This window comes from Zosterops lateralis, assembly GCF_965231275.1.
Source record: "Zosterops lateralis genome assembly, chromosome: 2".
NCBI classification, from domain to species: domain Eukaryota; kingdom Metazoa; phylum Chordata; class Aves; order Passeriformes; family Zosteropidae; genus Zosterops; species Zosterops lateralis.
In genome coordinates, this window is record NC_139763.1 from 91,780,689 (window position 1) to 91,803,603 (window position 22,915).

A 22,915-nucleotide genomic window follows, 5' to 3' on the forward strand; every position below is an offset into this window, starting at 1 on the left:
ACTTCTTAAATCAGTGGTTGTCAAGTAAATTCACTCAGCTGTGTAAAATCTGAAATGAGTTCCCAATTCTGCCTTTTTTTATCCCCTCTATTTCTGGTTAGATCTTTGTGGCATTTCATAACTGTCAGGTTTTCTTGTATGGATACTTCAGAGTGTCGAATAGACTGATTGATCCATATCTGTGTCCAAAAGAAGATGAAAAGTTACTGGAGGAATTTGTTTCTGCATCAAATCAAAGTAAATACAATTTTTTACTGAGTAATTGCACCTGTGGTTATGTCCTTTAGTTTTTCCTCCTTAAGGTGGCTCAGTATTCAGAGGAGTCAAAGCAAAAATGGAAGCAAGAGGGAGATCACAAACAGGCAATATGCTGATGCTTTTTTGGAGGCTGAGCTGGCCCTTCTGCATGCTCTAATTGATGTCAGGTCTTATTTAGCCTTAGCTATAAGGGCACGTAGCCAAAAGTCCATGAAGACTCAGGATGGAAATTTACTCCCATAGACTTAGGCTGAAGTTTAAAATAAACATGCAGGAGATAGTGCCCATGCAGCTCAGCGTGTATCTCGTGTGCTTTGGCAGCCCTGGATTAAACGGCAGTGAAGAAGTTTGGAAGAAGGGGGCAACTGTCTGATTTGCACATTTCATCCCTGTTATATCCTCCACCTTCAGGGAGGCATGAACATCACCCTGTTTCTTACAGGCGTGTTCAGATGAGTCCTAATGTAAGAACCATCCAGTCTGTTCCTGTTACAATGGGAACCATTTGGTTTCTTAATTGAAGTTGAAAAAAAAAAAAAATTGCTGTGTAAGAAGGGCAATTAACAGAGCCTTGAGCCCAGTTTTGCCCTGACAGTCTCTGTGATTGTTTTGCACCAGCCTAGTAATGTGCTGAAGGGCCATCACTAGAGATGAATTTAGTAACTACCATTCATTCAGTCCCTGGCAGATCTTGTGTGTTGTCAACAAAGAAGCAATTAATGCCAATTATGAGGAGTTTTGTGATGTTGGTATCTCTGTAGTCCTTGCCTGAGGCCTGCCAAGCTCATTTCACAAAGGGCACCAGTCATCATGTAATGATTATCAGTTACTGCTGCTGGGGCTCGCAACAGGCTGGGAATTTCCTTGGTTGTAGTCGTGAGCAGTCTCTGGTTTTGAGTAGGTTTTGTTATTAGAAATAGCAGTTTTGTCTGCCTGTGGTAGGCCTTCACAAGAGCAGAGTAGGCAGCAGTGGCTAGATCCTTAGTGTGGGATGTGCATGCGGCGAAAATAGGAAGCTCAGATTTCTCTGTAGGCCAGTGAGCCTCCAGTACGTGTGGTTGGTCGCCCTTCTGTTCTCAAGTCATTCCTCTGCCAACTCTGGCTGCTGCTCTCATCTTCCCAGCGTTGGATTGCCATTAGGGAGGCAGCTTGTGATGTTTGTCCTGAGGCAGCCTCGTAGTTTGAACTATTATTGTCTGTTGTCTTCCTAGCTTTTTGTCATGGATATATCCTGATTTAGAAATTCCTACTCACTCTGGAAAGTAGTGAACAGTCAAGAAAACAGTGGATCTCCAAAGACTCTTTTTGTTTCTTTACGAGGTGTGCAGGGCAGTCCAGTGATCCGAACATCATCTGTTAATTTTCATCTTCCAACAGGCTTATGGCCAGTTCAAATAGCTACAGATCACTTATGTCAAAGATGATAGCTCAGTCCTGCCTTTTACATGTGGGGCAGGTGTTTCCAGCTTCATAGAAATTCTCCTTGGAAGTACATCTATAAGCTTAAGGACTTCACTGGGCATAAAATAAACAAGAATCATCAGGGATTCCCAAATTATTTTAATGTGTGACCTTTTCCTTTACAGTAGCCACTCTTTGGAGGCGAAAGCTAGGTCAGAAAATGTCCTTTTTTTTTCTGACAAAGAATGTCTTCATTCATCACCTAAGAACATCTACCCTTTCAGTGATCAAAGGTAGATAATGTAAACCAGCTGGCTTCAAACAAGACCAAAGAAAGTTCTTAAATTGGAATTTTTTTGAGAGGGTTGACTTTTGGCCTTATGGTGGCATCACAGCTGACCCACTTGGCAGTTCCTGCCCACATAACATGACTGTGTTTTGCTGAAGAGTAATGAGCATTACAGAGCAATTTGATAAGTTTTGGCAAGTAAGCATAGGAACAGAAATTTTGGGACAGCTCTCAGTTCTCAACCTGTCATAAAGAATGAGGGATTGGGAAAGGAGATACTTTTCCCAACATTTGCAGTGCTATTAAAAAGTATTGGTATCTTTCTGAACACTGAAGTTGAGTCTTCAACTGTTCTTACAGCCCTGGATTTATCTGTGTGAAACTGCAACTGTATCTCTAGGCTTACACTCCCTTTATTTTGGTGGCAGCCAAAGCTCTGGTTTGAAATAGATGTGGCTGTAAACTGCAAGTAAAAACAGACATACGTGGCCACTGGATGTCACCATTCCTTCATACAAATAAGGTCAGCTAGCACATATTTTGCATTTTCATATTTTTCTTGTGTATCATGTCTACCCATTAGTTAGAGTAGGAAGGCTAAAAAATTCCTGCTTTGTCTTGAAAGTGTGTCCAAAGTCTTTGTATCTTTAACATACAGTGTCAGCCTTCAAGATAAGAGAAGGAAGGCGGGACTTGCATGGTGCTTGATAAAGGGATGTGAAGTGTGTGCTAGTTGTTGCTTTAAGAAAAGTAAAATAACTTTTTTTTTTTTTAAACTAGGGCAGAAACTGTGACTTTGAACCTTGTGTGTTGTCTAAATCTAGCTGCCTAAGTCAGGGTGAAGGGCATATTTTACCTCATGCTGACACTCTAGTGTTCAAATAATGCACTCTCAAAAAAAGGCATAGTCTGCACAAAATGCTGAAAGGCATTTTCTTGCTTTCCAACTCAAAGATATATCACTCAGGCACTTTTTGAGAGAACCCTTGCATAGCTGCATCCTGTCACTAACTGCTCCATGCAGCACCTACCTCTGAAATATCATCAGTGGGATGCTGTCATATGGTAAACATTCTCTTGAGTAAACTGATTGGTTTATTTACCTCATACAGCCCCAATACTGAAGCCTTGGGGTAATTTTAATAGGGAGAAGTACGTTTTGGAGGCATATTACTTCATTTTAGGTGTATCACTAGTGTGTGTGCATTTAGCTGGGATAGGCATGTAAAGCAAGTTTCTTCAGAGTGCAATTCCACATTCATTTCTCCTAATGCAAAGCCAGTTTAACAAACTCCTGTATCGTTCCTCTCCACTCAGTTGTGCTCATACAGCTGATCGGGTGGAGTCCATCAAAAAACAGTGAAAACCCATCCCTAACCACACCAGAACCACTGTCACACTGTTACTGATTGCCAGGAGATACAAACTGAATTGAGCACATTCATCACTTTTTCCGACTGCTGAGCAGTAGATATGGTCACCCTAGAAGAAAGAGCACCCAGAATACTTTCTTGACCTTTTTATCCTGTTACTTGATGTTCAGAGAAGTTTTCCTTAGATTCCACATAGGCCTTGACAATTCAGGACTATTCCCTACATCTTATTAGATGCTGACATATTTTCAGAGTAATAATTTTCCTTTTGCTGTTTGGCATGTATGACCTCCCTGGCTTCTGTGTTCATGGTGATAAACAGGAGAAATAGTTGTACTGTGACTGACTTAATATTGGTTGCTGCTTTATATGTGCATGTTGTACATGTAGTATGTCTGATATATCAAAACAAAAGCTTGTAGGAACCACTCAGGATCAATTTGAGGTTTGTTGAGGTAGGTGATGGTCACAGAGAAACAATATTTTAACTATCATTGTGCGAGGAACAATCTAGAAAAGTGAATTCAATAGCCACTGCTTTATTTTAATTCAATAGTTATTTCTTTATATTGGCCAAAATTAAGCACAACTGGGGGGTACTTTAAACAGATTACTTATGTGGACTGAAAGAGAGATGAGTTTCAAAACAGAATTTGAGACCTCCATGCAGCCTTTTTCCCTTGACAGTAAGGCAATGCTTTCAGTATCACTCAGTCCTCAGCCACATTGTGTGTAATGCTCACGTACTTTCATCCTGTTTTGTCTCCAGTTTCTGGCACAAAAAAAAAAAAAAAAAAAAAAAAAATGAAGTTGCTAAAACGCTTTGGCCTCTTATTATGGTACAGATTGTGTGAGTATTTACTTGCATTAAGCATTTCCCATGAAAGTGAAGTAGTGCCTGAATTGGTGGTTCTTGAGAGGTGCAGAGCAATTTGATAGCAAAGCACTGGTTATTTTGCTGTGGCCCTCTCTGGAGCAGTGTTTGTCAGCTGAAGATTTGTCTGCCCAGTGACAAAAAGCAGCTTCTAGCACTTGATGCAGTTGCTGGTACACGAACTGCATCGCTGAAGTCAAAATCCTAATGAAATACTTTGATCCTGGGTTTCAGGATCTGGCTTTCTGCCCTTCCCCTTTTTTATTTTGAACTGTACATGGTCATAATCTTAGCAGCAAGCACAGGAGAATATAAATGCACATAAACATTTGACCTGCAGCAGAAAACTAGTAAGCCCAAGGTCTTTAAGGAGAAGTGAGTTATTTAATGACATCTTGTGTTTGCTTTCTGTATTTTGTATGCTGCGGGTTCCTCTGGACTTTTCTGTTCTCTGTAAGTCATGTCAGACATGCTTGTGACAGTCAGGTCACCTTGGTTTGTTCCCAGAGCAGCAGCTCTGAAACAGCAGTGTGGAAACAAGTCACTTGTGGAATATGTGGTGAGGTTTCCTGTAATGGAAAGATAAGCCTTGATCGTCCCAGTTGATCCTCGAGCAGTTGCCCTCATTTGGCAAGCTCTCTGAGCTAACCCTGTTTCCTACTGCAATACATCTGGGTCACTGGAAAAATATGTGTTTAGGAGGAATGCATGAGGTAGGCAAACCAGGTTACATCATGCTCAGAGCTTGTCAGGCCATGACTGCTTCCTAGCTTGTCCTCAATATTCTTCAGGGGAATCCAGGTAACTTGGATATTATTTTTCATCCAGTTCATGCTCACTGAGTAGGATCAGGGCTCGTGAAGACTCTTTCCTGTACGTTTATCAGACCAGTGCCAGATGACAATAGGAGGGTGTCAGTCGGAGCACTTGAATAATCTTTAATTCATTATAACAGTCATTAAGAGAACTTCTGGAGTTGGTTGCATGTGGTAGGAGTGGAATATGCCACTACTTGCATGGCCAATGGCATAAGCCTTGGCTTTAAAGCTGCATGTTGGAGTTCTGGGTCTCTCAAGTGGTACAGCAAAACTTAATAGTTGATTAGAGAGGGAAGGATGTTCATGTGCCTTTGTGTTCTGTGTGACACACATTTACACAGGAGCAGTAACACACAAAGCCCCTGCAGTTGGTTCAGGTGCTGTGGCTGGCATCAAAACTCAGAAGTGAAGCCTCCTTCTCTAAAGATGCAAATGCCTCAAGGTTTTTTGTGCTTGTGTTATGTTATGCTATTGAATTGGTCCCATTTTTAATAGAATGTAAAATTAGAAATAAAAATGGAGGCACTAAAAGCAAAGCAAAGACAATATAAACTAGACAGTAGTTCTGTAATTCTCAAACCTCATTGCTGTGAAGTAGTGTAGACAAAGTTTACTGATCATGTGTTTTGCTATTTTACATATGTCCTTTTGTTTGTATTATGAGAGGATTATAAAATCACTATAATTTAATTTTGACTCAGTTCTTTCCTCTAATCTCTCATGTAAATCTTTTTTGATACATGAAACATGAATCCTTGGATCAAAGTCACCAACCTCAGTAACAGTACTCAGTGAAGTGATTTGTCACCAGTAAGACTTTCCCATCCTGTGAGAGGCAGACATTTAGCATATTCATCAGGTTGTATCTACACTGTAGCAAAAAGCATTCATATTCATGAAACTGTTTTCTCTCATGGTTTGCAGATTGCCTTACCAGGCATAAGCTAACTTAGAATTTTTCAGGACATTTATTTTGGTATTTTATAACTAAACCTTGAAAGCTCTAGCCTAAGAAGAACTGGTTAGATGAATTTTATTGGCTTGAAGTGAGAGTCAGAGAAAGAAGAACTTTTCTTGTTGCGAGGAAAGTGCTAAAATACGAGTTTGTTTTTTTTTTTCCTTGCTTACATTTGCACGTCTGTGGGGTTCCAGAGCTGTCTGGTATTTCCACTGCACTGCTGGTAGTTGTCCCTTCTCATCCATTTCAAAAATTTTCTTCTCCCCAGCTTGGTCACCAGAAGCTTTCACATTGTTCCCAGTTCCTGGGATGGCACTGGGAGAAGCACCAGCATAGGCAGGATTCTGGGGTCTGCTCCTGTCTGTGTTTGAGAAGTATGATAAGACTGGATGGATACAAGTTTGTGGGCCATTGTCATTTGCTTGGTGCTGTGCTATTGCCACTGTCATTTAGGCAATGATATTAAGAAATTATTTTTTTAAGGGAAGAATTATGTAGGCAGGGCCATGCAAGGTGACTTGGTCTATTAGGAGGTATTGGTAAGAGCTATTAAAATGTCCTGAAAAGACAAGCCTTTATTGTCAAATCATGGTGAACAGAGATCTTGAATTCTGAGGCTTTAAAAACACACAAAGCCAGCAAGTTTTCTCTGTATGTATTCAAGGTGTGTATTCCTTTGTGTGTCACCATGTACCAGACTGCTGCTCTTTGCTGTGTCAGGACAGCAGAGCACTGTGAGAGAAACACACCTCACTCTGTGCTTGAAGTGATGGGTCAGGTCGCAGTAGTGCAGTAGTATTAAATTGCTGTAGCTAATGAGGTTTGGGTTTAGGTGTTAAGATATAGATAGCCAGTAGATCTTCTGACAAGGGCCTCCAGTCGAAGACTTGGGAGCTCTGTGCTGTTTCCATCCATGTAAATTCTCTATGTATTGTCTTTCCCTATAGAAAGTTCCAGGTGATAAAATAGCAGGTGCAGGAGAGGTTACTTCTGTTAATTCACTAGCTTTCAAAGTAATATTTTATGCTGATATAGTTAATTATATCCACCCCACAACATTAAAAGTATTCACAATCCTGATAGGATTGGCACTGAAATCTGCATTAAAATATCAGAAGTCTCTTTAAGACTTGTTTTACTGCTGAAAATTCTGTTTTGCAGTTATGCACTATACATTTATAGTACTTTGTAATTTAAGTCCTCTTTGTTCCTTCTTTCCTTTGCTAATGTGTAATAAGGTACTTTATAATGTAACAAAGTACATTATTATAAAGCTACTTTTGTTGTTTGTCTGTTATGTTCACATGAACCTCTTAATCCTAGATATTAAAAATTATACTGGAGACTTTGGTTTTGGCTTGTTCTCTTTTGCTATGAATAAGTTCATATGTTTAAGTTGGAGATAAGTGGGCCATCAAAATACCTGTAAACAGAATGGTTACAAATGTTAACACTGGCTTACTGTATACAAATGGTTAATATGTATTAATCTGTTAATAGCTGAGAATTCAGTAAGATCAAAGTAACATTTCTAAAAGATGAAGGTTGTTTGAACTTTTTTTGATGTGTTGTTGTTGGGATCTGAATTTGGAATTTTTAAATTTGCACTTCTTGGGTTTTGGCAAGAAAGGGACTAATGAGTTAATAGGCTGTTTTAACTAATTATGCAGATGTTACCTCGAAATACTCTCCTAATGAATATATTGACTAGGCAGAACAATTCTGTCCTTGTCTCCATTTATAATCAGAAACTATCTTACATTGGAGGCAGGAACAATTAACATGACAAGCATAAGTATGACAGAAGTATTAATGCACAGGTGCAAAGCTTAAATAGTTCCATGGCAGTTCACATGCTAAAGATGGGACTTAAAATGTCCACAGCTTTCTCATCTTTTAGGTTTCTCTGAACACTTTAATTGTACTTTATGCCTCAAATCTAGTGCTGATGTGTTTTTCTTCTCTATTCTCTTTCAGAAAGATGAGGTGTACCTCAACTTGGTGCTGGATTATGTTCCTGAAACAGTATACAGAGTTGCCAGACATTATAGTCGGGCCAAACAGACACTCCCTATGATTTATGTCAAGGTAGGTAATGGGCAGATGTGCTTAGACAAAGAATGATGTTATAGAAATACACTGTGAATACCCTTTTCTGACATAATAGTAAATTTCCAGAAATTTTTAGCAGCAAATAGATCTTGAGGCAGGGAAAAAAAGTTTATAATTACTTGTTATGGCGAAGGAAGAATAGAGGGTTGAGATTTAAACAAACACTCCCAATTTCTGACCATACAGAAATCTTGGAATGGATTGGGGTTACTGAGTGTGAGGGGCGGAATCTTTTGTTTTTGAAGCAGCTTAGATGGAGAGTGACCCCAGCCAGATTAGCAGCTTTCAGTTTCCTGAGGTGGTGAAGACATAATAGAACAAAGGTCAGGAACTGAAAGAGGATGTCAAGAGGATGTTCTCTGATCTGTTATCTTCCCCTTTTCCTGGCGTATGAGTAAGAGTTCATGTGTTTTTGTTGTGGCCATGAAAGGCACATTTTTGTCTCCACTTGAAGCTCATTGGCTTATGTCTTCAAAAGCTACATGGGGTAAGGTGCTTGTATGCACATTGTAGTTTCAAAACCTTACTCAAGTTGTCTACATCTTTTACACAGGGGTTAAAATAAACAAAATTTCTCATTTGCTGTCAAACATGGGACCCATCTGGGGCCTTACAGTTCCATTTCATATATTGTGGTGACCTCAATCCACACAGTAGTGAATGATGATGTTTTCACATGGTATTGACTTGTTAACATGGCGTACAGGTAATATTTAATGGAAATTACCAACAAGTTTTCCTGGTGCATATTGATTTCTTCAGACTCCTCTTTATAATGCTTTAACGTAAGGGTTTGCATAAGAAAAAACTTAAATTTTATTGAAAGAAGATGAAAGTTTCAAAGGTAAAAGCTACAAATTGTAATTATTTCGATAATAAAGTTTTGTGCCATAACAATATGCATAAATTGTAAATGGCATGTCTCTGCAATAGGCATCACTTGTGCCTGATTTTTAAGAAAGCACAGTTTTATCATCCAGCAGACTTCAAGGTTGTTCTGTTTGGTCTGTTGGTGGAAAGCATGTCTTCAGGTTATATGCTCCCCAAAATCTGTAGTCTTGGCTTTTGATAAATTGCTTATATATATTTTGTCAGTATTCTTGCCCTAATTGTTCTCTGTTATGTGAACTTGAGAAAATTGTTCTTCCTTACACTTCCAGAGAAAAATCTGCTTCAACTCTTTCATCTTGCAGGATGCCTGGGACTTCCTGTTCCAGGTAGCCTGGAAAGCTATTCTTATTTTTCTGGCAAGGCAAGGCTTTTATAGAATCTTGTATTTACAAAGATCATGTTACCTTAATGTCATTAAGGATTTTGCAATTTTCCAGGCATCTTGGCTACAAAAAGGTCAGATCATACCTATTTGTTCACTTCTGATGGCTAACTAGGCAGGCAGAGAGCTGCTTTTCCCTGGGTAACAAAGAAACTTAAAGCTGCACAGAAGCTGTTCTAGTAATCTGGTTAATTTTTATTTGTAATTTCTAACCTGCTGTAAGGAGTCCTTGGAAATTTTGGGTTTGCTGTGTGGAGATGAAAGGCATACTTTCTAAATCCCACATGTGTTGACTTGACCCCTCAAGTTAGAGCAGTCTTCTGCGTTATTTTGCAATACACTTGCACAATACATACTTGAGGGACTAGAACAGGCAATTCGGAAAAAATGTTTGCTTTTCTTGGTGCAGAGTTGTGGTTTTCAGAAAGAAGTATGAAAACCAGAGGCCTAGAGCCAAAATTCAAGGAATTCTCTTCCCTCTCCTACTTTCCTGCCAAACAAACAACAAAAAATAAGGGGGAGAGAAAGTGTGACGACAAAGATAATGGTCAAAGAGAGAGAAGCATGACCTGATATCAATATCAAGTCAAGTAATTGCTTCTGGTTATATATATGTTAAAGGTTAATATATAAAGGTTATATGTTAAAGATGAACTGTGGAAAATGTGCTTGTAAAAGAAAAATGTGGAGATGGATCTCTGGTATAATGTCCTGCCTGTAGCTTGATTTTAAGTGGAAACTTGTGGGGACAGAACAAAAATAAAAAAATATCTTTGCAGCCTTTTGTCAACCTTAAAACAGGGCTTTCCATACCTTTACAACTGTATATGCTACATATCCTTAATTGTATCCAGCAGCTTTTTAATATCTATAACCAAAGTGTGTAGCTTCAGAAGCTGGACATCCTCCCCTTGCCCTGTAAGCTTGTCCTGTGAAGTTCTTGGCTTCATAATAATCTCCCCTTGCTGTGTTCTTGCTAAGGGGTTACCCAGCCTTGGAAAGCAGGCAGAGAAAACTCTCCCTCAGTGTGCTTGTTTGTTGTGCCTTGCATAAAATTGTTCTGAACAGCTGGTTTTCTTTGCCTTCTGTTTTTGTCCAGAGATTTGAAATTAAAATGACTCTGTCCCCTCAGCAAGAGACACTGGGAGATTCACTTCAGTGACAGGCTGAGACACTATCCTTGTCTTTGGGCAACATTTAATATAGCTTCATCAACTAAAGTTTTTTTTAATCGTTTGTTTGTTTTGGATTTTTTTAAGAATTTGGAATACTTCACTGCTGTGAAGAGGCTGGTTTGTAGAGCAAACTGAAACACCTTTATTTTGTGTGTGCTTTGTATGATTGCCATTATTTACAAATGTGGGAAAGCTGGCACAGTTATTTCTTTGGAATTATGCTAATTATGCTATCTTAAAGGACACACAAAAATTTTGAACCACATGTGTGCGTATGTAGCAAAGGGTGTGTGGGGAAGGTATGCAAATAGCTTGCCCACCTTCATAGCCCTAATAGACATTCAGTACCATCTTTTTCTCGGTGGTTTTGTTTTTCTTCTAATAAGGGTTTGTGCTCAACTAATTGTTTAGCCTGATTTGACTGGTATTTCTGTGTTGCAGTTGTACATGTATCAGCTGTTCCGGAGTTTAGCCTATATCCATTCCTTTGGGATCTGCCACCGGGATATAAAACCACAGAACCTCTTGCTGGACCCTGATACAGCCGTTCTAAAACTCTGCGACTTTGGAAGGTGAGCACATTTGTGGCCTGAAATGTGGTGAAAAGATCTTCCTTCAAAGTGAACCTCGATGCAACTTTGCCAAGAAATTCTCTGTGTCCCTTAGAAGGTCTTTATTTGTAGCTTAAAAGAGGAATTACTGATAGTCTATTTTCTCCCCAAAAAAGTTCAAAGGAGTGACTGTGAAAAGTTGGAAAAAGATGCTAAGAAGGGAAGGAATTAAACTTTACACCTCTTATTTTTGCAGATATTAGGGAAAAAAAAATAAACACACCATGACATAGGGAAGATACTGCACCATGGAAAACCAGAGCCACTTATTGCAGTGAAATGTGTTTGGGCAAGAGAGGGCAGGTGTGGTGGCATTGTAACTTTAAAAGGCTGATGTTAAACTAGTCAGTCTACTTTTGTGCATAACAATTCACTTAATGTTGCAAATACCATAGAGGCTCAAAATCACAAGCAGCACTTTCAGTTGAAGGTCTTGGATAGTGGACATCTATGCTCTAGTTTCCAAAGGCACATTTATTTCCAATATCCACTCAGAGTCACCTTTAGAGTCCAGCCCCCATCTTAGAACTGATAACAGAAATTCTGGCAATCTGTAGTGAGACAGGACATAGATTTCTCTCTGGAAAAGTTTGGTCTTTAGATTGTGCTGTAACTTGGCAGACTAAAATAGTTGGAGTATATGTGTGAGAGGTCACAGAAGCTGCTGCTGCTAAATTTGCTTGTCCATAGTGAGTGGGAATGTCAGATGGGGGTTATTCAAGCAGAGCATCGTCATGGCTGGTGCCTCAGGATCTCCTCCTCAGCTCTACCTCACCAGTGTTGGAGCAAAGTAGGAAGCACAGTGAAGCTCAAAACTGACAATGCATAAAAAGGGAATACTTACTGTTTTTTATCGGTGGGAATTTGTTGACTGCAGTTTCTATATAGAAAACTCAGACTTTTTAAGATGGGTAATGGAAGTTCTTCTTTGCTGAAGGCTGAGAGGAATGTCTGGAGAGCTGAACCTGGATTTGGCTGGCTTGCCACTCTGCAGTATTTGGTGCTATTTAGGTGAAAGTCATATTTCCAAAAGGGAAATTTTGTCTTACAGCTCCTTTTTGTCTAGCACTTGTTAATTAAGAAAGAAGTGTAATATGCCTGTAGACTTATGTTCCCAAAGTAGTTTGTTCTTGTGGTCCATTCTTTTCTTGGATTCTTTCAAAGAGAAGTGTTCAGACAATACTGTAGGTAAATCCTTTGTGGCTGATTGATTACAGTATAAAAGAAACCCTCATATTAATCGTGGATTATTAACATGTGAATACAATGGTAAAGGCTTTTTTTTTTTCCTTTGTCACCTCATACCACATTCCCTTAAGTAGCAAAGAGGCAGAATATTGTGATGGAAATTAAAAACCAAACAAACAAAAAAGCAAACCAGCAAACCGAATACCCAAACAAACAAAAATGCCCCACTCATTCCTCTTGAGTATCCAAAGCTTTTGAACCTGAAATGTGACTACATCTGACTGAACTGTTTTCTATCCTCTTTTCCACTGAAAACAAGCCTTTGTATCTGGCAAAAGAACACTGGCAGTCAAGACTTTGCCCCCATTTTTCACCTAGATTGTAGTCAGAATTTCCCTTGCTGTCCCCAGTACAAGGTATATTCTTGATGGATTGGACTGATTTCACAGTGAATCAAGGAGTCAGTTTGCATCAGCTTAGAAGAACATTGTTCTTCAACACGGGGGAATTGGGAGTGGGTGAAGGGTGCCAAAGCTTAATGTTGGTCTGCACAGCAGCATTGTGAAGGTGCTCATGACTGAAATGCTGTTGTTTCCTTTGCAGTGCAAAACAGCTGGTTCGTGGAGAACCCAACGTGTCGTACATCTGCTCTCGGTACTACAGGGCGCCAGAGTTGATCTTTGGAGCCACCGATTATACCTCCAGTATAGGTATGTGTGTGCATCTGCCTGAAATCTGCACCAACTGCCTCTGTTTTTATCCTGTACTCAAGTCTGAAGGTTTCCAGAGTTCTCAAATATAATCCCCAGGGGCTGAATTTGGTTGTAAATTATTAGGTACCACTTTTTAAAGAAATACAGGTGTTTTGTAGATGGCTGCTGTGCTTTCTACACCTTTTGAGATTTCAGCATCAATTACAGTAGGAAAGAGGCTTTTTCAGTGTATAGCGGGGGGGAAATCTGATTACAGGTACAAAAAAAGATCCATGTAATGTTGTCATTTAGTTTAAAAGTAGGTATGACATCTCAAGCCGGAAAAGCATCTTAATAGCTTGAACTAACTGTAAAGAATGTCTGTACGAAAACAGCTACTGCTTCTGATGTGCTGTGGTTTAGACATAAATCTGCAATTTATTTGCTTGGCTTTTAGTAAAGAGTTTATAGGGGGAGGTAGGTGTGGCCTAGGGATAGACTTTAAATTCTGTTTACAACTTTAATATATTGTGTACAGCAGTCCTTCTAATTCAACTAATTCTGCTAGCTTTTGCTGTCCTTCACTCATTAATTTTGAACACAAAGAGCTCTTTCTATATACCTGACACATTGCTATGTCATGGAAACACAAGGGAAGCTGGAAGTTTGATCGAGATCAGGGAACAGCCAAATTTTCTTACAGTAGAGAACTAAAAATGAACAGCAAAATGAAAATCTTGGAAATGGACATCAGTGTGTTGGCTGGTTGTTGGTAACTACTTCAGTTTTTCAGTCAAGATACTACTTGGGCTCCTTCTAAGTTCTAGTGCAAAAGGGAGTAGATTTGGTCTCAGCGCAGTGTTGGGGAGCCTTTTACCTTGCTTATAGACCTGAGTCACTTAGGGCAAGGTTTAATGTTTTCAAAAGGATTTGGAGACCATGATCAACTCTTGGCAGACTATGTTTTATAATCAGTATATTTAAACTTGTTATGTTTGAACTAGTGTGAAACTCAGTGGCTGGCTGGCTTGTTTTAACTCTGAAGTTCTTAAAAAGGAACAAAAAAACCTCACTTCAACGTACTCCTGAAGAATTCCCTGCTGTCACTAATTTTTTTTTCCATTAGGTTCTATTCAGTATGTATTGTAGCAACTCTTGCATATCTTCTGGTAGGAAAAAGAGGCAGAACCAAGAGTAGTCTAGGGAAAATAATGGTACAACAAAGATGAAAGGGCAGAACTTACTGTTGGCTGCTGCCAAAAGTGGCTGCCCCGCCCCTGCTCTTGCCCCTGGATACCCTGGCTCTCACAGTCTGCTCTTTAATTTGCTGTTTCAGCATCAGCTGACAGGAGATTTTGGCAGGTTAACTTCCTGCTGTGTGAGTGAGTGCAGTCAGCATTATTGTGCAGTCCAGTGAGCAGCAGAGCCCAGGTAAAAGCAAAGTGTTGTCAGCTCATGAGTGAGAGGAAGGTGGCTGATCCCATTTGACATCTTTTTGCCAGCTGAGAGCTAATAGATTGGCTGAGCTGCATTATCAGAGTGCACTGAGAGCTCTTGTTTCACAGGATAACTGCATAAAACAAGTATTTTATGTGCCAGCAAGAGAAACTGCTTTATAGATAAGCCTGTGAAGTGTCTCTTGCTCCAACTGCAGACCCTTTTTCAAGTTGAGCTTTCCATTTTTGTTGTTTTACCTGCTGGTATCTAAAATAGTTCTAATAAAAATTCCATTCTGAAGTGCAATTTTCCATTGCCTCCAAAAATACCATGAATTTCAGTCATTGTTCTTTCTTGTGCCAAATAACCCGACCTGTCCTTCCAAGTCCTTTCTTTGAAATTTGCACTGAATTGCTTGAAAACTAAGTTAATACTCCTTTGTTCCTTCCTGTCCTATCCGCTTCTTTCTCAGCAATCTTTGGATTTTGGAAATGAGCAGGAGTGAAATGCTTTTACAAGCTTTACAGTTTCCCAGTGTTCTGCAGTGTGCTAGAAATTATAAGGGTTAATTTTGTGGTGTTGCTGTTTGTACATATTCCTTGGTTCTTGCTGCACAGGCAGCAGTGGTGCATAGTGAGAACTCTTCTTTATTTCACATGGGATTGGGACCGTTCATCCAAACTCATCCAGATTGTTGGAAAACCAATCAACAGGCATAGAGAGATTTATTAAAAGAAGGTAATGAGCATGTAATTATTAGTGCTTTATCCATAGCTCAGAGTATAGGGAACTGTGAAATGATTCAGTATTGTAATACTGCATTTTAAACTTACATGTTGGCACGTTTGGTTTTTTAGTTCTTGTTTTTCTTGTGAATTGTTAGCATGACAACCTTTTCTCATTGTAGTCTTTCTCACTCTGTAAGAATCCCTTGTGTGTATGTGGTAACAAAAGGGAGCTTTACATGTAAGGCAGGGATCTTTACTCCCCCAGTTAAATATTCTCTGGTAAAACTATGGTAAAAGTTAAATCAGTGAAGAATACAAAGCCAATAAGTGTTCTAAGGAAAATTTTCCTACATTATCTGCAAGGCTTCCACCTTTTTTTGTGGAGGTTTTTGTTGTTTGTTAATATTACTACAGGGCTTATGATTATAATGCACTGCAATAGGATAATTATTGGAATTATTTCTGAGCAAGAAGTGCTTTTTAAGACTAGCCAGTGACATTGGTGGCCCTTTGCCCCAGCACAACCAGCTGCATTATGACCATGTCAGCTTTTAGTCATCTTTAGCATTGTAACCAGGAGTTGCATTAGGCTGTCTGGCTTCATCCAGGTTGTCTTTAAACACATGAATTTGCCCTCATGACATTACTTGCTCTTCAGTGTAGCAATTAATTCCAGGATGTGTCTTTTTTGTCCTGGATGTCACAACAAACTGTAAACTGGCATTTAACTTCTATGATCTTGATTGTTTCATTAAAGTGCATGACTTCAATTCTAACCCAGAAGGTCCCTTTAAAAAATAACTGAGCCAGAGGTGTGATGTTTGTTACACTTCTGTAAAGTATCACATTAATGCTGCATTTAATATACCATAGTAAGAGTAGCATCAAATCACATTTATTGAAGGTAGTGCCTCCAGCAGATCTGAGACTCTATTTTTAAAATAATGACCTGGGAAATGACCTATTTGAGTTTTCAAGTAGTCACTGTTGCCAAATAGCTACAAATCCATACCCTTAACAGCTCTGTGTGCCTGCCTTACATCTTCACAGGACTTTTCAGTGGTCAGGCACAAATACTCATGTCAATTGAGTGCCTTCATAGCTTGTAGTTTGGGCCTTTGTGCACCTTTGGCTATGAATTCTGCAAGTGTGTGTGTTTGTGTGTGTCCCTAAAGCTTGCTGGGAATGGGCATCCTTTACTTCCTGCAGCTGATTTGCAGGACTTTAGTTATTGACGTTAGTTTTTTGGGGTTTTTTGATGAGCAGGAGAGGGAAGTGAGGCGCTGGTTTGTTGGTTTTTTCCCAAACCAAGCCCTTCAGCTATGCCTTGACAGTGTTTTGGCTGAGGCTTCTTCCTTGCCAGTCTGTGTGTGTTACAGCATCCCAGCGTATGTTCACAGCAGGGTTCTGGCTGTGCTGGTCATACAGATGCTGCTGCTGCTGAAAAACCCTGGGATGGCTGCCCACGTTCCCCTACAGTGTCCTGGGACAGGCACTGGACTAGGGGTGGGTGCAGATGTTTCTGTTGCCATGTGCTCCTTTTGTATGGAAAGAAGCTGTGCAGCTGAGCTTTGCCTCAATCTCGTTTCTTTTCCCTTGGTGGGGTGAGGTGGCCGGGGGGGGGCCCACCAGATCCTGGTGGTGCTTCTGCACAACGAGGGGCTGCTGGTCTCTGCATTTGCTCCACTGCTGCGCTGGCAGGAATTGGGAGCGTTCTGGAGGGAGCATTTATAGCCACTGGCAGGGAAAGATTCATCTGCGTGACCATTGCTGGCTTCTCTTGGGGTGTCCGAAAATAAGTATCACGAAGTTGTCCATTCAGTTTCCTAGCAAGTGTGAGTGTTTCACCTCAGCAGCCTGGAGCAGCAGCTCTTCTGCGGGCCTGTGTAGCTGGCCTGTCTCAGAGTTTCTTGGGGAAGAACCACCAGCAGGTGTGTCCCAGAACTGTTGCCAAACAGCGAGAAGGTTTGTCTCTTTTCTCAGATGGCAACTTCCAATGCTGAAAATAAGCAGGTGTGTTTAATTTACTGAACTACTCTACCACCTGTCATTGTCGTTTCATCTCTTCATTGCAAAAGAATAGAGATACCTGTGTTTAGTTTCTGTTCCAAATACTGGAACAAACATGTCTTTTCAAGCATTTTCATGTTTCAGTCTTACTCTTTCTCCTCAATCCATGGATCTGTGGTGGCTTGATGTGTGGAACTTACATCAACATAGCATGCCTACCTGTAATCCCGAATTTTGCTGTTGTTCTGATATCCCAAATAGTGTTTCAAAGAAGCAGCAGTGAAAAGCACGTTGGGGTCTGGCATTTGGCACTAGAAGCTGTTGATTTTACGACTTCCCAGGGCTGCTCTTCTGACTCTTGGTTTGTTTCCAGAGTTTCCACAGCAGCAACTTTGAGTCACTTCCAAGATGGAGGAAGTCCATCAAGATGAAGGGATAGTGAGGCAGAGATGAACAGATGAGGGTAATAAAAAAAATCAGGAAGGTAAATAGGCCCCATAAAGTGTCATATAAATAAAAGTTCTTAATTTGTACTAAGTGGATGGGAGAAACCTTATTTTTTCCCCCTTTCTCCTCCATGTCCTCCAAATAATGAGTTAGAGGAGCTGGGGTGTAATACAATGAATGGTGCTTGTGCTGTGAAGAAGCGGGCCAGCTTTACAGCCTGGAAAGGCAGAGTTTGAGATCAGAAAAAGTCAAATTTGTGGACAGAGTATTAACTTCCAACTCAAAATGGCCATTGCATGTTACAGAATTAGAGCTAAGGACTGTATTCTGCAGGGAGTCCACCCAGGTGCCTCTTCCTGATTTAAAGAGAAGTACTTGTTTTCTTACCTTCTGTAATGCTAGAATGCATTCAAAAGCAAGGGCGGTATGGAGATTATATTATTAGATAATGTCCATCTAACAGCTCTGAAGATCAGTGAAGTAGTAGAAACTTAATTTAGAAAAGTTTTTTAGTATAAGAGAGACTATATGAATTTTTGTGTGTTTAAATTAATGGAGGTGGAGACTATATGATTTTTTTGTGTTTAAATTAATGGAGGTAGGTTAGGTGATAATTGTATTTATCTAAGTGTTCTTCAGTCTAGGAAAGATTCAGCATTAGCTGCCATTATAATGTATGAAAACTATCTGAAATAAGCTTATTTGAAGGTTGTTTTTGCCTGGCAGTTGTATTTATTTATTATGTAGACTACATTTCACTGAAGGTATGAAGAAAATACTCTTGCTTGCTTTCTTAAAATGAATAGCTTTCAGTATTTTCTCCTAAAATTTCACATTGTCCCAACTAGTTTGGCATAAGGACCATCTGTTGGCATATTTTCTTTTCACATTCTCTCTTACCTTGTTTATTAGCTAATTTAAAGCATGTGAATGAGAGTCCTAGTTTGCTTTAATTAACTTGCACATGCTGAAAAGAAATAGTTCAGAAAATGCTGCTTCTCCTGTGGGAGTAGGTAGTTACACCACATATTAATCTGTAGCAGTTAGCTCTGACTGTACTAAGACAGAAAAGCGTCTGGGAAGGAGCTATCAAAAACTAATCACTTCCTTTAAGTATCCTGTCTTTAAATACAGAAATTAGTACTTGTTTACTTCAGGCTTGAGGAAAAATGCTACCATCCTGATGTGGTGGATAAATTTTAAAATACAAGATATAAAGGGTGTGGGGAAAAAAAGAGCAGACTATCCTGGAACCAAATTTTAGTCAATGGCTTAAATGTCATCAAGTTTCAGCAGAGGTGAAATTTCTTAGTTTGTTCCTTATTGTAGCTTAGTAAGAGTTGTATAAACACCTGTGTATATTGTGTTTTGCTTCTGTCCCTCCTTGGAGCTGCTCAAGTTAGCCTCTACTCTCTGGATTTTGTTGAGGATGCTTCAAGGATTTGTTCACTTCCTTGCCCAGGGAACATTGCCCAAGTCCTAATTTGGAAGTTGGTGAAATTACATGCCTGAAAAAAAGATGGGGATTTCAAAATGTCTGGTTTACTTCACTATGTATTTAAAGTGTTAGCAGGTAGAATAAAGGAAAAATAAATAGACTTTTAACAAGACATTAAGTTTAGAAGATTTCAGTACATAAAGAACTACTACATACGTTTCCTATGGATTTGTTGTATGTTTGAGGGATTAAACCCAGCATGAATGCAGGAAATATTCCTCAGCCATTGCCACCTATTTCCTCATGACCTCCATCCTTGCTTTTTCTCTTCTGTTCCTGTGTGATGCTCTCAGCTTTCTCATGTGCCCTCTGCTGTTTGTGCTTGTCCTTCTTGAGCAAAGACCTGCTCATTGTTTGCCTTGTTTGCAGTTGCAGTTTGGCTTCCCCCAGGGACAGAGTCCTCCTCACCTTGGCAGAATACTGATGCTTCCTGCTGTTTTTATAAAATGTTTGTATTGGATTTGAGACTTCTGCCCTACAGACTTGCCTGAAATAGGCTGGTGGAGTGCAAAAGCATTTAGGGAAAATAGGAAAAGCAGAAACAGCACAAAGCCAACTTCATGGAGCAGCCAGACTAGAAGGTTATTTAAAACAGTTTTAAAAAGTCACAGTCCAATCTGAAAAAAGTAATGCTAGCATAGTTTCAAAATCTTAAAAGGAAGTGAATTGTGATTGATGACTTACTCTCCTGTCAGCTTTGTGTTTCTATATATTCTGTCAAATATTTTTCTTTGCCATATATATAACCTTTCCAGTGCAAAATAAGGATTTGAGTTGTAAATAATGATTACATATTTGGTGTAACTACTTATTTTGTAAAGAACTCAGCTTTTTTAAAAACACTTTAAGGGTATCTTTAAATACACTTTTAAGTTACAGTGCTCTGACTGCTTAGTACATTTGATCTGTCTCTTCAATACTTCTGAAGAAATCTGTGCTGTCTGTTGAACTGTTGTGGAATTCCTCTAAACCCAATGTGCATGGGAGACACAAAAAGTGATGCTTTGCATCGTGGTTTTGCTGTACATGTTGGTCCAACAGCAGGAGCTATCAGAGAGAGACACTGATTAGCAGTTAGGTGCAATTAAACATTCTTTACATGATTCTTTATTAGTTTGTTGTCCAAAAGAGTTCTGAGCACCTTGGTGGCCGTATCAGCTTTTATTAAATGTAACTAAAAGATTAAAAACCAGTCATCTTGTGTGTTTGCTTATTGAAATTCAAGACTCAAACTTCAAATTATTTCTGATTACTGTTTACATTGTAAGCAATTTTTTTGGATAGTTTTTATACTTCTTAGTATAAACCCTGATGCAGTGTTTGTACCAAGATGTCAGTGCATCCATTTGATTTGGCAGTGAATAATTTCAAAACCCAAAGTAATGACAGTGCTATTTGTCTACTGTATGTTCCAATTGAACCATGTTCTTGAGAAGAGGAGGGGAAGTATTTTTGCCTAGCCATCTCTTTCCTTTAGAAACAGGGAAAGGAAAACTGTGTATTAACGTGCAGATTATTTTGTTATAAATCTTAAATTCCTGAAAGCTTTTTTTTATTTTATTTTGCACTATTCTTCAATGGTTGTGACAAATTGATAATAGATGGCTTGGAGAACTGTCAGAGATGTTTTCCTTACTCAGACCTTTAGCTGTAACTGGCAGGGTTGTGTATATCCTTCTTCACAGAACCATGGGGTCATAGAACAGCTTAGGTTGGAAGAGACCTTAAAGATCACCTTGTTGCAACCCCTTGCCATGGGCAGGGACACCTTCTACTAGACCAGGTTGCTCAGAGCTCCATCCAGGCTGGCCTTGAACACATCCAGTGGTCGGACATAGTTTAAATACATGAGGGAATAAGGATTTCTGCCATAGCATAGATTATCTCAGGTGGAAAAGGCCTCAGGAGATAAATTCTCCTAGGGGACAAGGCTAGCTTATAAAAGCAGGTGAGAGTTAAAGAAACATGGGTGGAAGAGGACTGTTTTTCCCTTTTGGGGTGTTTCTTTATATTATAGGCTTTACAAATCTTCTGTTGCTGTTTGCTTGTTTGAGATTAAGTGTAAGGTTTCAGGTATTCATTCAGCAATTGATGTCTTTCTTGAAAACCTTATAGTAAATGTCTTTTTGGGGAGAAGCAGTTTTCTGCATCCAAGCACAATACTTCTACTGTGTTAAGCAACTTAAAATCCCATTTATTTGCTGTGCAATTACATTAGATTCTCACAAACACCTGATAAACAGTGTTTACTGCATTTGCTTTGTCAGATTTTTCATTTTAGTTAATTACATTCCAAAAATAAAATGAGGATATATTCTCACTACAAGAATATATTCTGTAGTACACTTAGATACATTCCTAAGTTGTTTCTGTAATATTCAATTGCCTAATTATTTAAGAAGATATACCTGCAATAGATCGTGAAAAATTTCTTCATGTAGGAGGAATAGCTCCTAAGGACTACTTGAGGCTTTTGGTATACATACAAAAATTAGTTAAAGGATTCTTCTAAAGATGCTGTTGACATGTGACCTATGACTTGCAGTTCTGTTGCTCATTCAAGTTCACAAATGAAATTGGGATAAAGATTAGATCTTGAAGTGACTGGTTAGAGAGGCTGCCTCCCAGATCCCTTAATCATGATGTTCTTCAGGATACCAGTAATACTTGCAGTACTGGTTCATCTGTCAGTGCATGTGTGCTTCCAATATATGTATGGAAAACTGAGTCTGTTCAACACTCAGAAACAGTAGAAACATCAGCCATTGTGTTGGATGATACTTATGCATAGTTCACAATCAATGTGATTTAAACCAACACAGGGTTTGGGGAAATTCTCAATTTACAAATGGCAAGCTATGGTCTTTTCCCTGCATGTGTAAGTTTTAATGTCAACATATTACACCATTTAACATGATTTTCCAGTTCTCATTATCTCACAGGTTTGACTTCTGCACACTGTTGTTTTATACCAGGTATCTGGTAACATTAGGATAGGAATGGGTTTTTTATTTTTAGCTGTGTTGCATTCACTATCAAACATGGCAAAGGATAAAGTAAGTAGCTTAAAATGGCTGGGTTTTTTATGAATGGCTTAATATGTGTATTTTACTGATACCTTTCCCTGTCCTCCTCCTTTCCCTTTTTAGATGTGTGGTCAGCAGGCTGTGTATTGGCTGAACTGTTACTAGGACAACCGATCTTTCCAGGTGACAGTGGTGTGGATCAGTTGGTGGAAATAATCAAGGTATGGAATGTTAAATGTTGTTTTGACTGCATTATTCCTTGGGAATCAGTATGAAAACATGCACTGTTATAAACTGGTGAGCATACATATATTCTGGCATGACTGTATGGAGTTTTGCATGTAAACAGTGTCTGAAAACACTTCTTATGCTATTTTGAGAACCTGATGATCTTTGCTGTCTTTTCTTGCAGTCATGCAAGACATGTTGGGGCTTTTCCCTCATAAAGGATCGCACTGCCAGTGTGCTTGGAAAAAGTGCTTATATAGTGAGCCAATATTTATTAATATATGATTTTTGTTCTTTAAGAGTGTTTTTTTGTTGTTGTTGCACATGATTAGTACCTGCCTTTGAAAACAATGTTGTGAAATTCCGTATGCCAGATTCTTCACATATGTAGTTGCCTTCTCTTCTTCCTTCCACCTAGTTCTTTTAAAATAAAGGTGGGAAAGGGCACTTGTTTTTACAGATAGAGAATCAGGACATACAGGGCAAAGGTACCTTCCACCTGAAGAGTTGTTTTTCAAG

The 22,915-nt window shown here is 39.2% G+C and overlaps 1 protein-coding gene across 1 annotated transcript in view; it reads left to right on the plus strand.

Moving 5' to 3' along the window:
- Nucleotides 1-22,915, plus strand: part of GSK3B (glycogen synthase kinase 3 beta) — a 145,137-nt gene that overhangs the window by 83,815 nt on the left and 38,407 nt on the right. Inside the window, exons 4-7 of the mRNA XM_083855080.1 lie at nucleotides 7,949-8,059; nucleotides 10,973-11,103; nucleotides 12,934-13,040; nucleotides 22,292-22,389. Coding sequence (XP_083711206.1) covers nucleotides 7,949-8,059; nucleotides 10,973-11,103; nucleotides 12,934-13,040; nucleotides 22,292-22,389 — 447 coding nt within the window. The remainder of the gene's footprint in view (nucleotides 1-7,948; nucleotides 8,060-10,972; nucleotides 11,104-12,933; nucleotides 13,041-22,291; nucleotides 22,390-22,915) is intronic.